This window comes from Protomyctophum parallelum (assembly GCF_964188405.1).
Source record: "Protomyctophum parallelum genome assembly, chromosome: 6".
In the NCBI taxonomy this organism is placed as follows: domain Eukaryota; kingdom Metazoa; phylum Chordata; class Actinopteri; order Myctophiformes; family Myctophidae; genus Protomyctophum; species Protomyctophum parallelum.
Window position 1 is genome coordinate 1,481,363 of NC_139701.1, and position 21,286 is coordinate 1,502,648.

The 21,286-nt window shown below is 43.5% G+C and overlaps 2 protein-coding genes across 2 annotated transcripts in view; both read right to left on the reverse strand.

Moving 5' to 3' along the window:
* The window catches only part of LOC310860173 (WD repeat-containing protein 47-like), a gene marked incomplete at both ends in the record, with an annotated part of 55,894 nt that extends 51,631 nt beyond the window's left edge, over positions 1 to 4,263 (reverse strand). Inside the window, 2 exons of the mRNA XM_083766963.1 lie at positions 1,140 to 1,223; positions 4,106 to 4,263. Of these exons, the coding sequence (XP_083623089.1) occupies positions 1,140 to 1,223; positions 4,106 to 4,263 (242 nt within the window). The remainder of the gene's footprint in view (positions 1 to 1,139; positions 1,224 to 4,105) is intronic.
* Positions 4,264 to 14,224: 9,961 nt separating this feature from the next.
* The window catches only part of camsap2a (calmodulin regulated spectrin-associated protein family, member 2a), a 107,170-nt gene continuing 100,108 nt past the window's right edge, over positions 14,225 to 21,286 (reverse strand). Inside the window, exons 14-17 of the mRNA XM_083767305.1 lie at positions 21,054 to 21,150; positions 16,113 to 16,228; positions 15,448 to 15,566; positions 14,225 to 14,594 (exon numbers count right to left, since the gene is read on the reverse strand). Of these exons, the coding sequence (XP_083623431.1) occupies positions 14,283 to 14,594; positions 15,448 to 15,566; positions 16,113 to 16,228; positions 21,054 to 21,150 (644 nt within the window). The 3' untranslated portion in view covers positions 14,225 to 14,282. The remainder of the gene's footprint in view (positions 14,595 to 15,447; positions 15,567 to 16,112; positions 16,229 to 21,053; positions 21,151 to 21,286) is intronic.

Here is a 21,286-nt window from a genome sequence, read left to right on the forward strand (position 1 = left end):
CGCGACTAGAGAAGAGAAAGACTTCCCCCAGATCTGTTTTCTGGTAAGGCAATATCTTTCAGTTTACTAGTTCTTATATACGAGTACTTATGTGTATAGTGACATAAATAACAGAAATATAACACAAAATGTATCCACAATGATTAAATAATCAAGCAGTTAAAGACATTTATTTTCAAAGATTTCAAACATTGAAAATAGCCAATCTTCAAGCTGCCATTTATGCATGATATTGCCATGCGTGAAAGTATAACACAGGGCTTAATTTCGTAGTGTCGTGTAATTCCTAACTATACACTCACTAAACTGGACTAAAAATAGACAAATAAGGACGAAGAGTCTGCATCAAAGTCTCAGACGATCGGAGGGAAAAACACAGGCAGAGAGTTGTGAACTGAAGATCCATGGATTGTATTTATTGCAGTCAGACCAAGAACACAGCAGAGCTTCCCCGTGGACCAGGCGAGCTGGCCCACGGGAGCAGGACAGCCTAACCACTCTCGGTGGCTAGCCTCCTATAAGACTTCCCTTTTACATTGCAAACACAGACATTATATACAAAGTTCCGTCCAACAGAGGTGTTTCACACATTTTACATATCAACAGTGGGGATGCATATTTAATCAACTGCCCTCTGTTGTTGAGACAATAGAATGCTAATTCCTGCAAGCAAAAGGCATGTAAAACAGGTCAACGACACCTCCTTGACTTTAGATATCAAAGACAGGCTTCTGAGACTGGCTGCCTTGAGAAACATGAGATATGCAAAGAGTACTATTGCTTTCAGCTAGACAGAGACTCCACCAATAACTTTAGCCCAGAAATGTAGTTGATAAAGAATGATTATAGTTATAGAATTATCGAGTCCAGATACGACAGTAGTTAACCCCTTTTGGTGTTTTAAGCATTGTGTTATACTTTAGCTATAACGAAATAGCAGATCTACAAGCGCTACGAGCTTGTAGATCTGGTATTTTTGAACAATCGTGAAAATGTAGTGCAAATCTTTGAATATATATTCTTTCAGAGCGAACGCTTTAAACTCAAATCTTTGCACTCTGCTGGGGGGTCCCGGGAACAACATATTTTCAGATGGGGATCGGCGGCCAATTACAGGAACCAGACAGAAACAAGCTCACCTCTTCTTGTCAAATGTGTCCATGCTTTCCAGTGGCTGAATGAACTGCAGAACCTCATCCCACTGGCCATCCAGAATGAGCTGTCTGTCAAACACATACATAATAATACATAAGAGTCATTCAGAGTCTTCTCTAAACCTTTTCTAGCACAGGGACATACTTAAAAGTTATACTCTGCACTTCTGTGGATACTTGGTGGATTACCGACATTCTGATCATACATAATAGATATTCATACTGGAATAATAAATGAGGGTAAAGATGGGGGTAAAGAAAGAGGCAGTGAAAAGCTTCTTCAGGGATGTTTTTGGAGGGATAATGTACATGTGAGAAGGGTTTAAACAGCACCAGGGGACAAGTGGACAGGGAATTTAAACTAGTTCTACTAAAATGTAGCGCACTGCACCTCTCTGATCAGGTCCAAACTTGGTACAGGACAGAGAATCAATGTCATTTTTCTGCATATTATTTAAACATCTTGGCCACCATTCAGCAAATTCTACACTGTGACAATAGTTATTATTTTTATTTAAATAAATAAAATGGGTGTTGGCCAGTCTCCTCCTCTTTGTCCGTCTCCTGCGTGAATTGTATTGATATAAAACGTTATCTACTGCCACTTAGAGCAAACTACAGTATGTTCTTTAATTTACAGAGACTCAACAATCCCCCATTCACGAGAAAGCACTTGGTGAGGTAAACTCCCCTTTAACAGGAAGTAACCTGGGACAGAATGTGGCTCTAGGTGGGCGGCCATCTGCCTCAGACAGTGGGAGGGGCCAAAGACACAAACAGGCCTTGTGATCAAACTGTTGGACATGCAACTAGGTAGAGAGGAGAATCCCACACGCTTGGCCACGCACAAATCAGACATGTTATTTTGAGACGTATGCATGAACTAAAATAAAGAGATGAGACATTTTATGGAGTGTCATATCATATGGAATTTCAATATTCTGGTCAACATGATAACCGGCACTGTCCACAGCCCTGCAACATGGGAAAAGGACACATAAGTCTAGGCTTGCATTGGCAATGATGCATCTGAAGCACATGTAATTGTTTGTAGTTTGTTTGATTTACATTGGAGTAAGGGCTCACTGAAAGAAAACTACAAGTTGACACCCCCAAAATACAGCCGCCAGTTTTAAAGTGGTTAATTTGACTGACCTGTGTCAGTGACCACGTCTAATTAGTCCCATATTAGATGGCTGGAAAACAAGGTAACTGCAGTTATAGAGCGTCGTCACGCCTCCTTTCATGACGACGAGAGACCCGGAAACGAATTCCCCGTTAATTTTCCTCATAGACTTTTCAAAAAGTATTCATTTAAATACGTTTACAAACTTCGAGTTGTGACAAATCATGAAAATAAACACAATGTTTTGGGCTGATCAAATAATTAGAAAGAAGAAAACAATTATAATATATAATTATAATATGAAGATAAAACGGGTGAGGTGCTCCTCGGTATGTGCAAGGGCAGCCGGTGCATGTCGAGGTGTCAAATTCAATAATTACCTTAAAATGTAGTCCTATATTGAGCTGATCAGTGTCCACCGTCCACCCACAAGGCAAATTTAGTACATATTATTTTTATTTTTATAAACTTTTCTAATTTCTTATCCCTCGTCCCTCATCTTTACTAATACATCTCTTCTCCATCAGTCCTCCTTTTTAAATATTAATGATCATGATGAGCAATACCCTGGTAATCCCATATTTAACGTCATGAATGTGTGGGCCAACGGCTGCAGAAATGCAGACTTACAGAAAGCATGCATAAAGTGATCTGAGGGAGAACTGTCATGCACGTGACAGCCTGACAGCCCTGCAGGCTTCGCCGTGTCTTTAAGTCCGTCAGTCCATGAGGGTACTTAGTGAAGAAATTGGGATACATTTGGACTGGGCCATAGAATATGACTGTTGGGGCTTGATCACCACATGCGCGAATGTGCCCCCCCCCCCCCCGTGGAGAAATTCCCATCTTGTCGTGCTGAATGTGTGTTCCATGCTGTGACGCGCACAGAAATGAGTCTGCTGGTTTGTATAGTAGTTGATGTCTCCTCCATCATGGCTCACTAAGAAAACTACAGCCAATGACGACCAAGGGGTGTCAGTCACACACACTTCTTGATTGATTTATCTTTATTTAAGTGTCATGCTTCCAAGGAAGTCCAGCCCATATGGACTTTCATTTTCTCATTTTACATAGACAATGAACCTGACAGTTCACACACAATGATCAAATGAATAACCAACTAAAAACACCCAAGCTTCATACATGGCAGATAACATAATTAGAACTGAACTAGACTCTGAACCCCTAATTGCTCCTGATGTGCAGGTTGGTGCCTCGCATGGTTTCCTCTGCCATCTGTGTATGAATGGGTGAATGTAAAGCACAATCTATGTAAAGTGCTTTGGATAAAAGCGCTATATAAATGTACCATTTACCATTTACAACATAAAGTCTTTGCAATTGTTTAACTGCACGCATAGCAGAAGATGCGGGTATGCTTCACCACCGGAAACAAATGATGTATTAGCCGCATAGCTCGCATGGAATCGATGTGAACGGGAAGGTGATGTGTGAATGTGCCATTAGAGCACTGGTTTCCGACGGGGCGCTACTGGAGTATGCAGTGAGACATCTTGGTTCTGTGCGTCGGCTACTGGATGTTTTTGTGGGGCCTTCTCTGGCTTCATTGGATAGTATTAGTGAAGAGAGACACAGGGAATGACACGCCGCAAAGGCCGTCGGGGGCTCGGGATTCGAACCCTCAACGCGCCGTTGCGGGTTGTTCAGGCTACTTAGCCTAGCCTAGGTGCTGCTAGGTCACCAGATTCGACCCGGGGCGCGTGGGTTTAGGGGCGAGTGTTCTTGTATTCGTCTCAAATGCGGGGTTCTTGAAATTAAAACAAAATAACGTTGAGAATGATCCCCTCCCCGTCCCTTCCGGTACCTGAGGAAGAGCATGTCATCCGAGTAGAGCCCGTTGATGACTCCGCTCTCCTTCTCCAGGGCCAGCATGCTGATGTGCAACTTCCTGGAGTTCAGGAAGTCAAGCATGAGCTTGATCACCTCCGCCTCCTTGATGTTGATGGTCTCCTCCGCTGTCATGGTTACCGACCGGGTCACTGCCGTAAGCTCAGGTGACTGGAGGACAGGGAGACCAAACAGGGACGGACAAGACAGAGCAACGGAGATGATCAGTGCTTCTCAAAGTGGGTCCCAGGAATCCACAGGGATTCCTCAGGGGGTCCCCAGCTAAATTAGCAAACGTATAGCATCGGAATCACATAAACCTCTTATATCCATATTTTTACTTTTTGTGTATTATTGCGAATTAACTCACCACTTGATCATACTACAGCATCACATAATAGCATAAGTAGCAGGTGTACAAGCTCAAAATGTGGCACAAAGCAATTTAAGCAACATGGTTTGAGCTTGTAGATCTGCTACTTTTGAATTTGAAGCCTGAAAAGTAACAGTTTGGGATGTATGAGGTTTCCACCGGACAGAGAAGATGTACATCAGCTATTTTAAAAGAAATTACCTTTCATTTTATGCAAGTACTTTTACTGTAAGTAAAAGTATGTGTTGTTGCAAAATACATGTGTACCTTCCCTTTCAAGTTGAATACAGGCCGTTTACAGTAAGTGATCGACACTTTTACTAAAGTCTATATAGGCCAACTTCTTCCACCACTGGATGACATGATGCAGAAGGTCAGATACGCTGAAAACATGCTTCCTCTCTGCAGTGAATGTCAAGTCTCATTTCATCTCATCTTGCAAAGGAAAAAAAGAAAGAAAGAAAGAAAGAAAGAAAGACTTATCCTTCCAAAATGACCCATATGACCATGCTGCTTGCAGTTGCATTCATTATTTGAATAACAACGTTTTGAATTGAATGTGAAACTCACGTGATCTCCTACAGAGGTGTAACAACATGCTGAGTCTGATGCGTTCACACTTTCATAATAGAGTGAATAGAAATGTGTTGACACTGTCAACAGGGATAACATGGGAAGGGTGCCTAGGGTGGGTACCTATTTCTCACTAGGTTCTAAACAAGGACAAGCATGATGATCTTATCACCACCACTATGCATATTTTCCCATTTTTATTAGGATACAATCACACCTAAAAAGGATGCCCTCTCTGACTCACACACTTAAAGGGTTAATCATTGCAACACATCATGCAGGCTGCTGTGCTGTGCTGTGTGGTGGTGATGCAGTGTGCTGTGCACTTGCGTCCTGTTTAGAGTCATATATTAGTGCACATGTGACATGCCGCATTCGTTTATGTCGGTGAGTGAAATAACGAGCTATACACTAATGGGATACGAAGACACAATCAGTCAGTGTGACACTGTCCGAATCTTCCATTAAAGACGAATTGCGTTGCGCATTTAAATTAAATGGGACATGGTTCATGGTTCATGCCAGCAGCAGCAATACCTACTACTGCATCACCTGGCAAAGCCGAGGCGTTTTCTGATGTCAGCTACCTTGTTTATTATCGCTGCTGCATATGGCAACATAGGCTACTGCGCACGCCGTAGACTAGTCTGTATAGTTACTATATAGACCCAAGCAGTAGACACGCTGTTCAGGCTCAGCAGTGTACTTCACAGACGAACAACACTAGCCTAATAACACTGCACAAATAAAACAGAAGAATCAGACACAAATATATTTGTGTGGCTATCGGTTCCGCAGCATGGCGTCTCCTAGCCCCTCTCGGAACCCCCTGGGTCAGCCCAATCCGAACCGAACCGGGCTGAATGCACTGGGTCGAACAAATGTCAGAAACTTCAGTAGCATTTGGGTTCTGCTTGGAGGGCTAGGCGTCTCCCATGCAGGTGCAGGCATGGACATTTTTACAAACCTTGGAAAGCGTGTCTGTCTATAGGCTAATGTGTCGCTATACAATAATGTGTCCAATTCATATCAAGGGCTTTTTTTTTTTTTGCTTAGCGCGATTAAGAACTTGATATGTTTGGACACATTGCAGCGTATGTGTTGTTTTAGCTGCCAAGTCAACAACACACGCCGCCGCCACCCTAGAATCAATCCAACTCTCTCTTTTCTCACTATATAGTCTCACCTGTCAGTTGTTTTCACCGAACACGCACCACATTAAAGCGATCGAGTCCAGTCCACCGCCGTGGGGGGGGGGGGGGGGGGGGGGGGACCGTGCGACAGAAACTGCGATGAAAATGCAATCCCAGTAGTTTGAATGAAAGTGGTTATTTTATCGTGTGGAAAAGCTCCTGACCCCCGTAGGCTAAGGCTCTGTCTGTCTGTTTGTCGTATAGTCTGGTTGCCAGCCAAGCCGGGGCGCCGCTGCAAACCACCAATCAAGTACTGGCTGATGATGTACACACACACACACACACACACACACACACACACACACACACACACACACACACACACACACAGTACAATATGACGCACGGCACACCGGCTAGCTCACCTCTTATATCAGCAACTTTACAGAACATTAACTGTCATGCACTTTAGGGATAATCAGGTATAGGCTACTAGCCTACTCATGGATACTGCCTATACTGTATATTGATTTAACGTTAAACGCTATATAACTCACTGAAGTAGTCAACAGAAACACCAAGCAGACACCAGTCTGACAGCAGGGCTGATCTGAGACAATGCCAGCAGTATGTGGGCATGCATGCAGGGCACATTGTGTGAGGGTGCATGGGCAGTTTGGGCACATTGTGGGTGTGTGGGAAATGGGCACATTGTGGGTGTGTGCATGGGCAGTTTGGGCACATTGTGGGTGTGTGGGAAATGGGCACATTGTGGGTGTGTGCATGGGCAGTTTGGGCACATTGTGGGTGTGTGGGAAATGGGCACATTGTGGGTGTGTGCATGGGCAGTTTGGGCACATTGTGGGTGTGTGGGAAATGGGCACATTGTGGGTGTGTGGGAAATGGGCACATTGTGGGTGTGTGCATGGGCAGTTTGGGCACATTGTGTGTGGGCACATTGTGGGTGTGTGGGAAATGGGCACATTGTGTGTGGGTGCATGCTGGGCAGTTTGGGCACATTGTGGGTGTGTGGGTGCATGGTAGCTCTGGTCCATAGCCTTCTACTGCTTCCATTCTGCCCTGCAGTAAGGCTATGTGACTATCAGTATTAAATCTCAAATCGAAATCAGACCAGCCTCTCCTCTTTTGTGGAAATCTCACAAACGTTTGACCTTTGCAGGGCAGAATGGAAGCAGTAGAAGGCTATGGACCAGAGCTAGGTGCATGGGTACATTGTGTGTGGGACTGTGGGTGCATGGGTACATTGTGTGTGGGACTGTGGGTGCATGGGTACATTGTGTGTGGGACTGTGGGTGCATGCATGCCATGGGCCCATATTGTAGTACATCTGTCAAAACCCACTGCAAAACGACTGTGGCTCAGGAGGTAGAGCAGGTCGTCCAATGATCCATGGGTCGGCGGTTCGAATCCTTGCTCCTCCCGTCTACATGTCGAAGTGTCCTTGGGCAAGACACTGAACCCCACATTGCTCCCGATGTGCTGGTTGGTACCTACAGGCTACATGCATGGTTTCCTCCGGCATCGGTGTGTGAATGTGTGTGGCTGGGTGAATGTAGCCTAATGCACAATCTATGTAAAGCCCCTTGGATAAAGGCGCTATATAAATGCACCATTTACCATTTTACGGCAGGCAGAGACTCCAATGGATCTCAAAGTGGATGGGGTCCTGGCCTGAGACCCCTATCCGGGGTCATTGTTCGGATTTCAGGGTGTTCCATGCAGCTAAATTAATTTATATAGCATCAACAATATTAAGATTTTGGAAAGATTTTAACAACACAAATACATGTTATTATTATTATTATTATTATTATTTTTTTTTTTTTTTTTTTTTTGGGGGGGGGGGGCATTTTCATATTCGTTTGGGGGTCCATGACACAAAACGGTTTGAGAACTTCTGGGTAGCCACTCAAAAAACAGGCTAAATTGAGAGTCTTTCCGAGGCTAAAATTGTAATGGCTTAATTTGTCTTTTATATGAAAAAGTCAATATGATTTTTTTTTAGTAGCCTAGGCGACCCACAAACATCAACTTTTTACATTTATTTTGTAATGAATTGAAGGCAGAATTTTAAAACATCTCATTATAGTACACTGTTGACAGATTACATTAAAACAATGGTCTCTCTATCAAACATATATTATAGCCTATATGTACTTATATACCATAATGAACAACACCTCACAGTCCGGGGCCATGCTTAGTTTTATTCAATGCAAAATAAAAAATGAAATAAAAATGAAATGTTCTGCATGTTGAATGAATGACAGCACAGCGTCCGATGAACGAAACCAGGGAGCACACATCATCATAACACTGTACAGGTTTCAAACCTGGCCTTAAACAGCCAAGAAACAAGACCAAAACAGCTTTTTCTCCCTGCAGGAAAATCTTTAGGACTCCGTCAAGTTTGCATTTTTTCAAAGACATATTATTATGTACAGTACAACTTGTCATTTGGTCAAGTTTATAAATATAAGCCCATATACAAAGCACCAATGTTGGCAAGTGTATGTTTGTGTGTGTGCATGGAAGTCTTTGAGCACACACACACACACACACACACACACACACACACACACACACACACGTATGGCTGACTTGTACCCGAATTGTACTTTTTTTTTTTAGGTCTACCCGTATATGCAGCAACAAGATTTGCCCTTTATTTTTTATTTTATTTTTTTTATTTTTTATTTTTATTTGCCCTTTATTTTTTCATTATATTAACCCATTCTGACCTGAGATCAGATTCATACGAGGTTTCCACTGGACACACACTGGTCTGATTAACCCATTCTGACCTGGCCTGATTAATAAACCAGACCGAATCAGCCGTTGGCAAAAATAAATTGCCTGCCGGCGGATTTCGGTCTGGAGAGGCTCAATTGTATACGCCCATTTCCTACACCAGAGAATGTGGGCGGCCAATCGGGACACGGTATGCAATATGGGCGGGCTTTGGTACAGTGACTTTCAATGCTTGAGACCTTTGACTGACAGTAGCTCTGACCAATTGCGTCAAAGAGAAAATGTTTCCCTGGAAATGAAATCCAAGCTGAGCCTCCCCAGACTAATATCCCGCGGTCCGTGCGATATTAGTCTGGTTTATTAACCAGGCTAATTCTGACCTGAGATCAGATTCTAAAAATAGTCAGTCGTTCTTTGATTTTTCAAAAAATAGCAGACCTACAAGCTCGTATCGCGCCACTCGGTGGCGCGATATGAGCTTGTAGATCTGCTATTTTTCAATAGCTAAAGCATAACATGATGCTGACACCAAAATGGGTTCCCGATCAGAATGGGTTAATAGAACAGGAAAGGGATTAATTCAAATTGAATTTGACTTTGGACCTAGTGAAGGCAGGCAGACAGGCCTGGTGGTGCATGGTCTCTGTAGACAGCATGGGTCATCTTTGCAGTTAATGTACTACAATACAATACAGTACTACAATACATTGTGACGAGTCATTTTAAACACATCCGTGTGTAAGAGTCTTGGACAAAACACGTTTAAATTGCTTAACCAATTTAGACCATGGATAGGATTAGGGATGCACCGAAAGGGAAATTCTTGGCCGAAACCGAATACCGAATAAAGGAAACAGTTGGCCGAAAACCGAATACCGAATAGCCGAATACATATTTGTTGTAAAGCTACCTGATTATGGCAAAAGACATGATTATGGCAAAACCTAACTTAAATAATAAACACTTATGGGTCCATTAAAAAAACATCTAATTAATTGGAGGCTTTGTGATTAATTCATCTCAATTAATCACATATCAATAGGCCTATTTGACCTGAGCAGTGAGCTTTTTTTTCTACATAAGCATTGGCAATAAAACAAGTAGTAATAATAATAGTGATAATATTATTTATATAAAGCTTCTCTGAGTACTTTTCAAGGAGAACATGAGAAAACAAATAAAAACAACTTTATTAGAGAAAAACTAAGACTATGGAATAAAATAAATTAAAGTGGAATGAGATTTTGAATTTATAGGTGGTGGCATGTCTCTGAGTTTTGGGAAGTGCATCGTTTTGACAGGTCTGCCTACTGTGGACAGTGAGTGAAACCCTGACGCAACGATACAGTATCATTCATTGTTAAAGCTCCAAATGATATTCCCATTCGTCTTTGTGTCTGGCCATGTAAACGCAGCAGCGAGTGTGAGGTGTTGGGGAACGGATGGAAAGTACATAGTGTTAAAACTAACGTTAGCTCCCATGCTAGCTATAGCTTTCCTCGTCAACAGAACACGTACCACCCGTCCACAGATCGGGTGGAACTTGGAAGAGCTGCTGATATCACCTTGCTTGTGCCCGTGGATGGGAAATAAGATTTAAAAGGCTATGGAAGCGTGGATTAAAGCACAGATGTATGCAATAAAGTTGTGTCGGATCTGCCTGTGCATTGAAGCATTCCGTGACTGCTGCTCACTGTTGTCATTGTGTTGTGACTGGCTGGCTGTGGCTGCTGCCTGCTGAGCTGATGCATAGTTAATGAGCGTCATAAGCATGCGCCCTTCCTGCGCTGAAAGTAGCAGATCTACAAGCTATCTACCCGTCGCAATGCACAGCGCGTTGGGCTTGTACATCTTTGTTTTCCCCGCAGTTTAGTTCGATTCACAACTTTAGGACCACTACTACTATTCGGTGATATTTTTCGGCTTATTTGAGCCGAAACCGAATAGGCCGAAAATACATTTTTAGCCATTTTCGGCCGAATATTTTCGGTGGCCGAATTTTCGGTGCATCCCTAGATAGGATAGTTGTTAAGGCTTTCAATCAGGGAAAGCATATCTGTCAGTGTCATTCAAGATTCATTAATTTCCTACATTTTGTTTTTAATTATTATTATTCCAAAACATTTTAAGAAAACATTCCCAAAAAAGCTCAAAATTCCATGAATTAAAAACAAAATGTATACATACAGTACATTAGAAAATAAATATTTAAGAAAAAATAGCTTATCTACAAGCTCTCAATGTGGTGTGAAGCGACCCATTGTGATCTTTTAGATCTGCTGTTTTCACTAGTTTGGGTCCCGGGCAAACGTCTAAATTTCTCTTTTGGGTCACAAGCTAAAAAGATTAATTTGAGAGCCACTGATCTATAACCTGACGTTGCCAGATCCAAGAAGCTTGCTACACAAATTTGTTTCACAGCTTATTGGGATCTGGGATCGCGGAAGCAAATTCGATGACGGGGCTGTTCCTTTTTTTCAAGATACTTGGTAGATGATTGGATGGGACCGTCTGTCTATCACCGTGTGGGCGTGCAAACACAACCAATCATATTGACGTGTCTATATAGCTTCACGTCCGGTTTCGCACATATCCCGCCCTTAGCTCACGCTGATTGGTTCGGTACGGAACGGATTTTTGTCAGCTCAACTGCCTGAGAGATCCCAGATGATTGCTGTGTTGGGGAACATGGTTACCCAATACCGCCCCCATCTGGCAGCGTCAGGTTAACTGATCTAGGCTATTTAGCCAGAACAAATGCTGTGTTCAATTAGTGTACAACCGTAATAGATGTGTGTAGTCCAAAAGTAGACACATGGATATGTTGAAAATTGTCTGAAAATTGAAAAGATCAATTACTTGCAGTGGTCAAGCAGTGTGAGGCATCCCCCATACCGTAACTGCAAAATTAAAACAAATGAATGCCGACATTAATGCAGATGCAGGAATGTTGACCGGCAAGAAATGTAGATATTTAAAATGTGCTGTTAAGTGATATTTTTTTATTAAAAAGTTAAAGCTCAATATTCTGATAAACCTGCTGATGAATGCGTTCTCTCTCCTGAATGGATGAAGGTGGTATCCCGAATAATTTTCGGTTTGACTAAAGAGCATGGGGAGACAGGAAGACCCCTGTTACTGACCTCTGCAGTATAGGAATGACTACAAGGGGAATATAGAGCTACTTAACAGTTATTTTAATAAAACAAATCACTCAGAGCACTTTTAAGTGTCAAAGTTTGAGAACTGAAGTGCCTGCCAAACAAAATACACTTAACCCATTCTGACCTGAGATCAGATTCATACGAGGTTTCCGCCGGACACACACTGGTCCTGATGAACCCATTCTGACCTGAGATCAGATTCATACGAGGTTTCCGCCGGACACACACTGGTCCTGATGAACCCATTCTGACCTGAGATCAGATTCATACGAGGTTTCCGCCGGACACACACTGGTCCTGATGAACCCATTCTGACCTGAGATCAGATTCTAAAAATGTCAGTCGCTCTTCGATTTTTCAAAAATAGCAGACCTACAAGCTCGTATCGCGCCACTCAAAGGCGCGATATGAGCTTGTAGATCTGCTATTTTTAAATAGCTAAAGCATAACATGATGCTGACACCAAAATGGGTGCCCGGTCAGAATGGGTTAAAAGTCCTACTGTACATGATTCAATTGTGACGAGAAACAAAATCAGTCATGCAATTTCCTGGTTATTACGGATGATGGATATTTTAGTCATAATTCAGAAAATATACCAGTGGGCAAACATAACAATACACTTACAGAAACGTATTCCAAATAAACTACACGATGCGGTACACTTAATTCAAAGAATTTAGTTCCAAAAATGTAATATCTACCATTGACAAAAGTGTTACAATGTATCACCTATTTCAGTCCTATAGGTGGGTGACTCCTGCATACATACTGAAAGATAATCATCTGATAATGCCTTGTTATCACAAGCGGAACAGAACTCTTCATTCGTAAAATGCAAAGGAGATAACACCGAACTGTGTTTGTTCGATTTGTTCACAAACCTGTTGTGAACGAGCAGCAGTCTTAGAACAACCTAAAACAAGATTTGTTTTTGTGTAAAAATCACCTTTTGTTTTGTCAAAAGGGTTTTTTGCAAGTGCTTGGCTCCTGTGGAGCACCGCAGACACACGTACTTGTGTGGCTAACACTATAACACCTAGCTGTATGCAATGCTTTCATTGTTTGGCCCTACGTAGTCTTACGTACCTTAGCTGTACAAACAGAGTCTTATACCCACAGAAATGGAGAAGAGAACAAAAAAGCATTCTTGCCAAATACAAAAAAACAACTAAAGGCTCACCAAAGGTTCAACCGCTTTACAATCACCTCATCATCCTCACAAAACTGAAACGAAACGAGCATAAGGCCACACCGAAAACCGACCTGTACAAAAATGAGTCGAAAACATTCAGTGCTTCAGTTTAGGAACACATCCGGCTGCATTCACTCTTCCTCTTTTCTTTTGACTTTTGGCACGTACAAAAGGAAAATAAAACAACTTACGCACACTCGCATGCGGTACTTAGCTCGCTCAGAGCTAACAATCTAGTAAAAACACATTAGTAATGACATTTACATCTTTTTCTCTTTTTGTTAAATAGCAATATTACATTCCAGTTGTTCAACGATGTTCCATAAGTTCATTAATGTCCAGTTGGGAGCATGTGTGTACTGTGCTGTTCACACTATGATCCGGAGTGTTCTCACACTTGTTGTGCACAAAAAAAAAAGCAACAAACTAACAAACAAAAACTAAAGAGTGTGAATTCTTCTAACTGACACTTGCAGGTGTTTGAATCTCATGGATATTTACAGTGAAGTGCAATTTTGAAAAACGGGAATGTTCCGTTTGAGAGGTGAAATGGATGGGATGTGAGGGGGTGGGGGGGGTTTAAGGCCTATTCATAGTTCTAGTTTTAGGTGATGAGGTGACCACCGAAATGGTGGTCATGAGTTGCAAAAGAAAGTATGCACACCATTTTGAAAGCTCCCCAAAAACTTAATTTACCAAGGCGGGGAAAAAAACACAACCTTTCGGCCTCTGTGGCCTTCGTCAGGTATATTGATCCCGCCTTGGTAAATAAAGTTTTTAGGGAGCTTTCAAAACGCTGTGCAGACTTATTCTTTCTTTTGCAGTCTGTTCATTTAGTTCGAGCACCCGTTGAATTAGCCTGGGATGTGCGTGCACCTCCTGACCACGGTTTCGGTATGAATAGGCCTTTAAGTCAAGTCAAGGCGTCCAATAGGTGGGGTCCATTAGGACTGGGCGGCGGCAGGCAGCACTTTCTTGGGCGTGGCAGGTTTCTTGGTGTGCCACAGGTGGCCGTGGATGGTGATGGCATCCACGCTGGCCGACATGGTCTTGGCGGGGATCTGGCTGAACTGCTTGCGGTCCGAGTTGTACTTGTACAGGCCGTCGATCATCTTGCGCGTGATGCTCTTGGGCCCGACGCCGGTCAGCTTGGTGATCTCCTCCTGCTCGGGGAAGTAGGTGTACAGCGAGCGGAACTGGCAGCCGCCATCGCGGAACAGCACAAGGAAGTTGTTGGCCCCCGATTTCTCCATTTCCTGCGAAAAGTCGGAACTATTCATTCCACAATCAACTGAATGCGATATAGAGTCTGGAACTACACCTCCCGAAATCCGAGTATGGAAGCTGCCATTTCCGTTCACGTTAAAAATATCTTTGCATTTTAGTTTTTTATTTCCATTTCTGCTAAGCAGCAAGCTATACATGCTTAGATGATTTCTATTTATAGATTTGCACGACGAAACGGGGGAGGAGTCTTAAAGGATCTATAACATAAAATTCTACTTTTTCAATTTCTTTTGTGTCTTTGGGGCTCCCATATGTGTTTTCTATCCCCACAAATAACCAATTTTGAACAATCAGGCTTTCATATCATATGGGTGTTTTAATGGAAATTGGGTTTATCTAGCACCAGTATTATAATGTCTCAAATATTAAATAATCTGCATATCAGCACCCCACCACCTCAGGACATTGTGGTACTGCAGCTAAAACTGCTTTCAAAGTCCAGAAAGAAATGACAAGGACTGGTTATATATCAGAGTGGTGATTGAGGCTCAAACCATTAGAAATAAGTTTGAGGGACATGGACAATATGATATTAAAAGCAGTTTTAAAATGCATGTTATTTGCGCTTTAACATCCTCTTTATTTTACTCATGGTCAGAGCTTCCTCTGTAGACTGTATGATTGCGAGAGGCAACAGTCTGGCCACGTGAGACTAGAAGAGACGCGGTGGTTAGAATCGTGTGTGTGCGTGTGTACTGTATGTGTGCATATCTTCAATTATAGAACCATTCGAACATGACAGATGGCGATAAGATGTTTTTGCACGCACACACGCACACGCTCCGCACATGAATACCACCAGGCCAAATTGTCAGCCGTTACCTCCAGTATCTTGTTCTTGGGGCCCTCGTTGACTTTGCCCGCGAGGCAGCAGTGTGCCATGGCGTTCTGGATGATGTGCTTGTTGGACTTGGCGCTGGGTTCCTTGTACAGCTTGGGTCCTGTCAGGGAGACAGACGCACACAGATCTATATCATCACCAGATAGTTGTCATGGCAACCACTCTATCTTCTGAGAAAGGGCATGGGCTCTTAGTTCCTGACTGTTGATATATATAAATGATTCATGGTTCCTTTTTAGAGCATTGCTGATCATGGTTCAGTGTACGCTCTGAATGCTATACTGTATCTGTGTTTTGTTTACGTCTTTCTTTCTTACTCCCCCCTCCCATTTTTAATAGCTTTGACAGCGACAATAAGCCTCTCTACTACTACTCACTGCATGATACTGTGTTTTGTTTCTTCCATTATCGTTATTTTATTTCATAAAATGATTTATTTTCAATGTCATCCTTTACAAAGACATGTCTATATACAATTGCATGTTGCTCCAATGTTATTACTATTGATTGTAATCAGGTTGAGTAGATGGCTCAGGAGATGGAGCGGCCTTCGTGGAATTGGGAGTGGGTGAGATAGAGAGAGAGAGAGAGAGAGAGAGAGAGAACGGCAGATATGGATTGTTGCATGGAGGTGCGTAGTGCGTACCAGTGTACTCTGTGTTGGAGGTGATGGAGGAGGTGGTGGATGCAACCTCCCAGTCCTTCTCTCCGTTCCTGCTATTGGAGCGACAGGGGGACAGAAAGACATCTGCAGAGTCCGGCCTGGAATACACACACACACACACACACACACACACACACACACACACACACACACACACACACACACACACACACACGCACGCACACACACACACACACACACACACACACACACACACGCACACACACACGCACGCACACACACGCAGTTAGGTCACCTCTTCTCATTGCATGACTCAGCAGTACCTCCAGAAGCACGTTCTTTAAGTAGAGAATTTGTGCGCACTCGTCTTTTTCAAAGTGCACTATATATGGCATTAACATTGTCCACAATGTGGCTCCATCCGCCCAGCCATCCATCTAGCAGCAGCATGTGGTGGCATGAAGTGTCTGGAACCTGGACGGCATCCCAGATCATTATGAACAGCGATGTTAAGCTCGCAAGCTGCAGGGACAGTGAGGGGGTCAGATGGTGCAGTCTGGTGGGTGCTGTGGTGCACAGAGCAGGGACAGTGAGGGGGTCAGATGGTGCAGTCTGGTGGGTGCTGTGGTGCACAGAGCAGAGACAGTGAGGGGGTCAGATGGTGCAGTCTGGTGGGTGCTGTGGTGCACAGAGCAGGTTACAGTGAGGGGGTCAGATGGTGCAGTCTGGTGGGTGCTGTGGTGCACACAGCAGGTTACAGTGAGGGGGTCAGATGGTGCAGTCTGGTGGGTGCTGTGGTGCACACAGCAGGGACAGTCAGGGGGTCAGATGGTGCAGTCTGGTGGGTGCTGTGGTGCAGACACAGCAGGGGCAGTGAGGGGGTCAGATGGTGCAGTCTGGTGGGTGCTGTGGTGCACAGAGCAGGGACAGTGAGGGGGTCAGATGGTGCAGTCTGGTGGGTGCTGTGGTGCACTCAGGAGGGACAGTGAGGGGGTCAGATGGTGCAGTCTGGTGGGTGCTGTGGTGCAGACACAGCAGGGGCAGTGAGGGGGTCAGATGGTGCAGTCTGGTGGGTGCTGTGGTGCAGACACAGCAGGGGCAGTGAGGGGGTCAGATGGTGCAGTCTGGTGGGTGCTGTGGTGCACAGAGCAGGGGCAGTGAGGGGGTCAGATGGTGCAGTCTGGTGGGTGCTGTGGTGCAGACACAGCAGGGGCAGTGAGGGGGTCAGATGGTGCAGTCTGGTGGGTGCTGTGGTGCACACAGCAGGGACAGTGAGGGGGTCAGATGGTGCAGTCTGGTGGGTGCTGTGGTGCACACAGCAGGGACAGTGAGGGGGTCAGATGGTGCAGTCTGGTGGGTGCTGTGGTGCACTCAGCAGGGACAGTGAGGGGGTCAGATGGTGCAGTCTGGTGGGTGCTGTGGTGCACACAGCAGAGACAGTGAGGGGGTCAGATGGTGCAGTCTGGTGGGTGCTGTGGTGCACACAGCAGAGACAGTGAGGGGGTCAGATGGTGCAGTCTGGTGGGTGCTGTGGTGCACACAGACAGCAGGGACAGTGAGGGGGTCAGATGGTGCAGTCTGGTGGGTGCTGTGGTGCACACAGCAGGAGGGACAGTGAGGGGGTCAGATGGTGCAGTCTGGTGGGTGCTGTGGTGCACACAACAGGGACAGTGAGGGGGTCAGATGGTGCAGTCTGGTGGGTGCTGTGGTGCACTCAGGAAGTGATAGTATGTGTCACCACCATTACATTGCGTTACATTGCATTGCATTAACATACTCTACCATACAGATGCTGTACTGTAGGTCAACATTATGTTTTATTCACACAAAATGTGGATTGCAGTTTTACTACATGGTGGGACTACTTGGCTCTTTGCCTGATTGATTCAAAACGATGTTTTTTCTCATAAATAGACAACGTTGAGCACTCCGGTCCTTAATGTGTGACGCAGGAAGCAGAACCGATGTGACTCAAAGAAGATGCTTTTAATTTGTGTCACTTGTCCAGACGTATATAGAGTACGCAACTAAGAAAAGCAACAACAACAAACAAGAAAGAAAGGAATCCTGTATTCAGTATTCACAGTTGCAGTCGATAGTAGACAATTACGTTCAGACTGTATACAAGGTTAAATAGCTTGTTGCAGTATACTGTATATATACTGTATGTAAAAATGTGAAATGCCCTGACTCCATCCATTTAAAGGATGTGTAACACTGGTTTCTTTCAAAATTGGCCTGAAAAATGCATACAATGGTAACAAGTCCCTAGGATTTTACTGGTGCTGTTTATATTTCTGACTAGTAAAATATGCAATCAATAAAAAAATATTACTACAATCAATCAATCAATGAATCAATCAATCAATCTTAGGCAGGTGTTAGGAATTGCACAAAAGAAAAACAATTGGCTACTCTAAAGGTCCATGCGTTTTTCGGCAATTGTTTTTGTTTTTACCGCAATTGTTCTGAAAAACGCATCAGTCTGCAAGGACCTTAAAGCAGTGGTTCCCAAACCTTTTCACGTCAATGACCCCCTGAAAAGATATGCCAGGTACCTCCATAAGAGAAGATCTTTATGGCTCTAAAGATATGCCAGGTACCTCCATAAGAGAAGATCTTTATGGCTCTAAAGATATGCCAGGGACCTCCATAAGAGAAGATCTTTATGGCTCTAAAGATATGCCAGGGACCTCCATAAGAGAAGATCTTTATGGCTCTAAAGATATGCCAGGGACCTCCATAAGAGAAGATCTTTATGGCTCTAGCCAATCATGATCGAGTGGGGGCGGGCCTTGGTGTGCGCGCTGTTGGCCTGTCGCGTGCCCCCCCCCACTGTAGTGCGTGCATGTGCACATCTTGTTACCGGGGCGGACCAGGGTTTTTCCAAATCACCCAGAATTCTGAATGCTCCTTTAACACATTCCATGTGTACGCTCACGCTGAGTTACAGACCCATAAGGGTCCATTTGGTTACAAACTATCATTTAGCTGGGGACCCCCTGGAACTCTCTCAAGGACCCCACTTTGGGAACCACTGCCTTAAAGCACAGCAGTGGATGATGGTGGTGGTCAGAGCTGAGGAAGTGACCGACAGTTCAAATGAACAGTGAGGGGAAGAAAACAGCTCTTATTTTGGTGATACACAGACAAGCTTGGCAGTGAAACGTGGAGGATATTTAGGGCTGTCACGATTACACGTCAAACTTGCCGATTATTTGTCACAATGATAATTGTGATTAACAATTGAATTGTGTGTTTGGCATTGGACATTGAAATATATGAATAAAACAAATATTTCTGTTTTCCTTCTAATCAAAAAAATGCACAGGGCAGATATGACAAATAGCTCAGATATACAAAGAAATTACTGACATATTCATTAATCTTATACTATAAAAGCTTGTATTTCAGCTTTTTTAATGTATGAAAATCTTTCAACATAGAAACGATTATGACAAAAGAATTGTGATTATCTCAAATAATTGCGTTTAGACGATTATGTAATAATTGTGACAGGCCTAAGGATATTTTCAATGAGGGGAAACGAAACAAGAGTAGCATTTAATTTTACTGTGTGATTACTGTCATTGCGGCATTGCCGTACATTATATTACGATTAACCTGCATATTAGAGGGAACATTTGCCGATTTTTATCTGCAGTATCTACTGTGAGGAGGACATGTAAAAAATAAAAATGTCCCATTGTTTTCTGTGTCTCTTTAGATAGTGGAAATATCCTTGCAGCTTAAATTACGTGTTTCAATGTGTTCTACATAATACACCATATTCACATGTCCTCAATAAGATTCAGGTAAAAATGCACAAGTTGACTTTTTAAACTATACAGAAAATTGGCATAGAATAACCCTGCATGAAAACTTAATGGAAATAATAGACCACATGCATCGATTGTGTAAAATAATAATAATATTGCATTAAGCAGTAATACAGTATAATTTTTGTATTGACAGCAGCGTTCTATAGTTCAATACAAAGCTTAATACACGAGGCCACTGCAAAGCACTTAATACATACATCACATTTCCAATAATGCAATCCTAAAGTGGAGGTTTAGGAAAAGCGTGAAGTAAGTGCCTTGGGAGTTGGGTTGGGTTGGGTTGGTTTGGATGGTGTGAAAAACTGACCTTCTCTTTCTCCGTTTAGGAGAGCTCAGAAAGTGGAAGAGACTGAGACTGCCAGAGGCTAAGCTAGCACTCCTGACAGCCCCGAAACAGACAGACAGAGACAGAATGAGGCGGAAGAGAAAAGATAATAAAATAAAAAAGAAAGAAAGACATGGGAGTTTAAAGGAGAGCAAATGTTAGGACCTTAAGACAGGTGTTAGTCAGGAGGAGAGCCTATATTAAAGTTCACGTACGCAAATATAATACATTGATAAATTAAATCTGCCGTCATAATTTAGGAAATATCACAACTTATTTTCTGAACAAACGAAGCAGGGGATCACACATTTGGGGATTCCCTTCACCAGTTCTCAGTTGGCAAAACCCTTTAAATACAAGAACCAGCTCTAAAAGACTTCAAATATCCCATATTCTCCCAGGTGAGTTTAAGTGAGGATCAGCAGGTATTACCTTGTGATCTTTGTCTGAAAAAATAGATCTAAGTGCCTATTCATGCTATTTCAAGGTTTTATATTTTATATACCCCCCCCCCCCCCCACCCACACACACACACACACACACTCCCTCCCCTCCACTTGGGGTTTAACCCATTTTGGGCGGGAACCCCTTTTTGTGTTTTAAACATTATGCTATAATTTAGCTATTGAAAAATAGCAGATCTACAAGCTCATAGTGCGCGCGCTACACGCTATTTTTGAAAAATTGAGCACCACTAATACAGAAACATGTCAGAAAACTGTCAGAATTTAGAAGGTTTTTTTTATTTCGACGTCGCAGGCCTAAATGGGTTTACGTGGTTAGTGGGTCTCTCACCGTGGCGCTCTCTTCTCGGAGTGGACGCTGTCGTTGTCTCCCAAGGTCAGGGACGCCAGGGACAAGCTGGAGGCTGAAAAGACACGTTGGCGTGAACCTAGAGGTGAAAGGGTGAGACGTGGCATGGCACGGGACAGCACAGTCACAACACACACACACACACACCACGGATGAGCACAACACACACACACACACACACACACACACACACACACACACACCACGGATGAGCA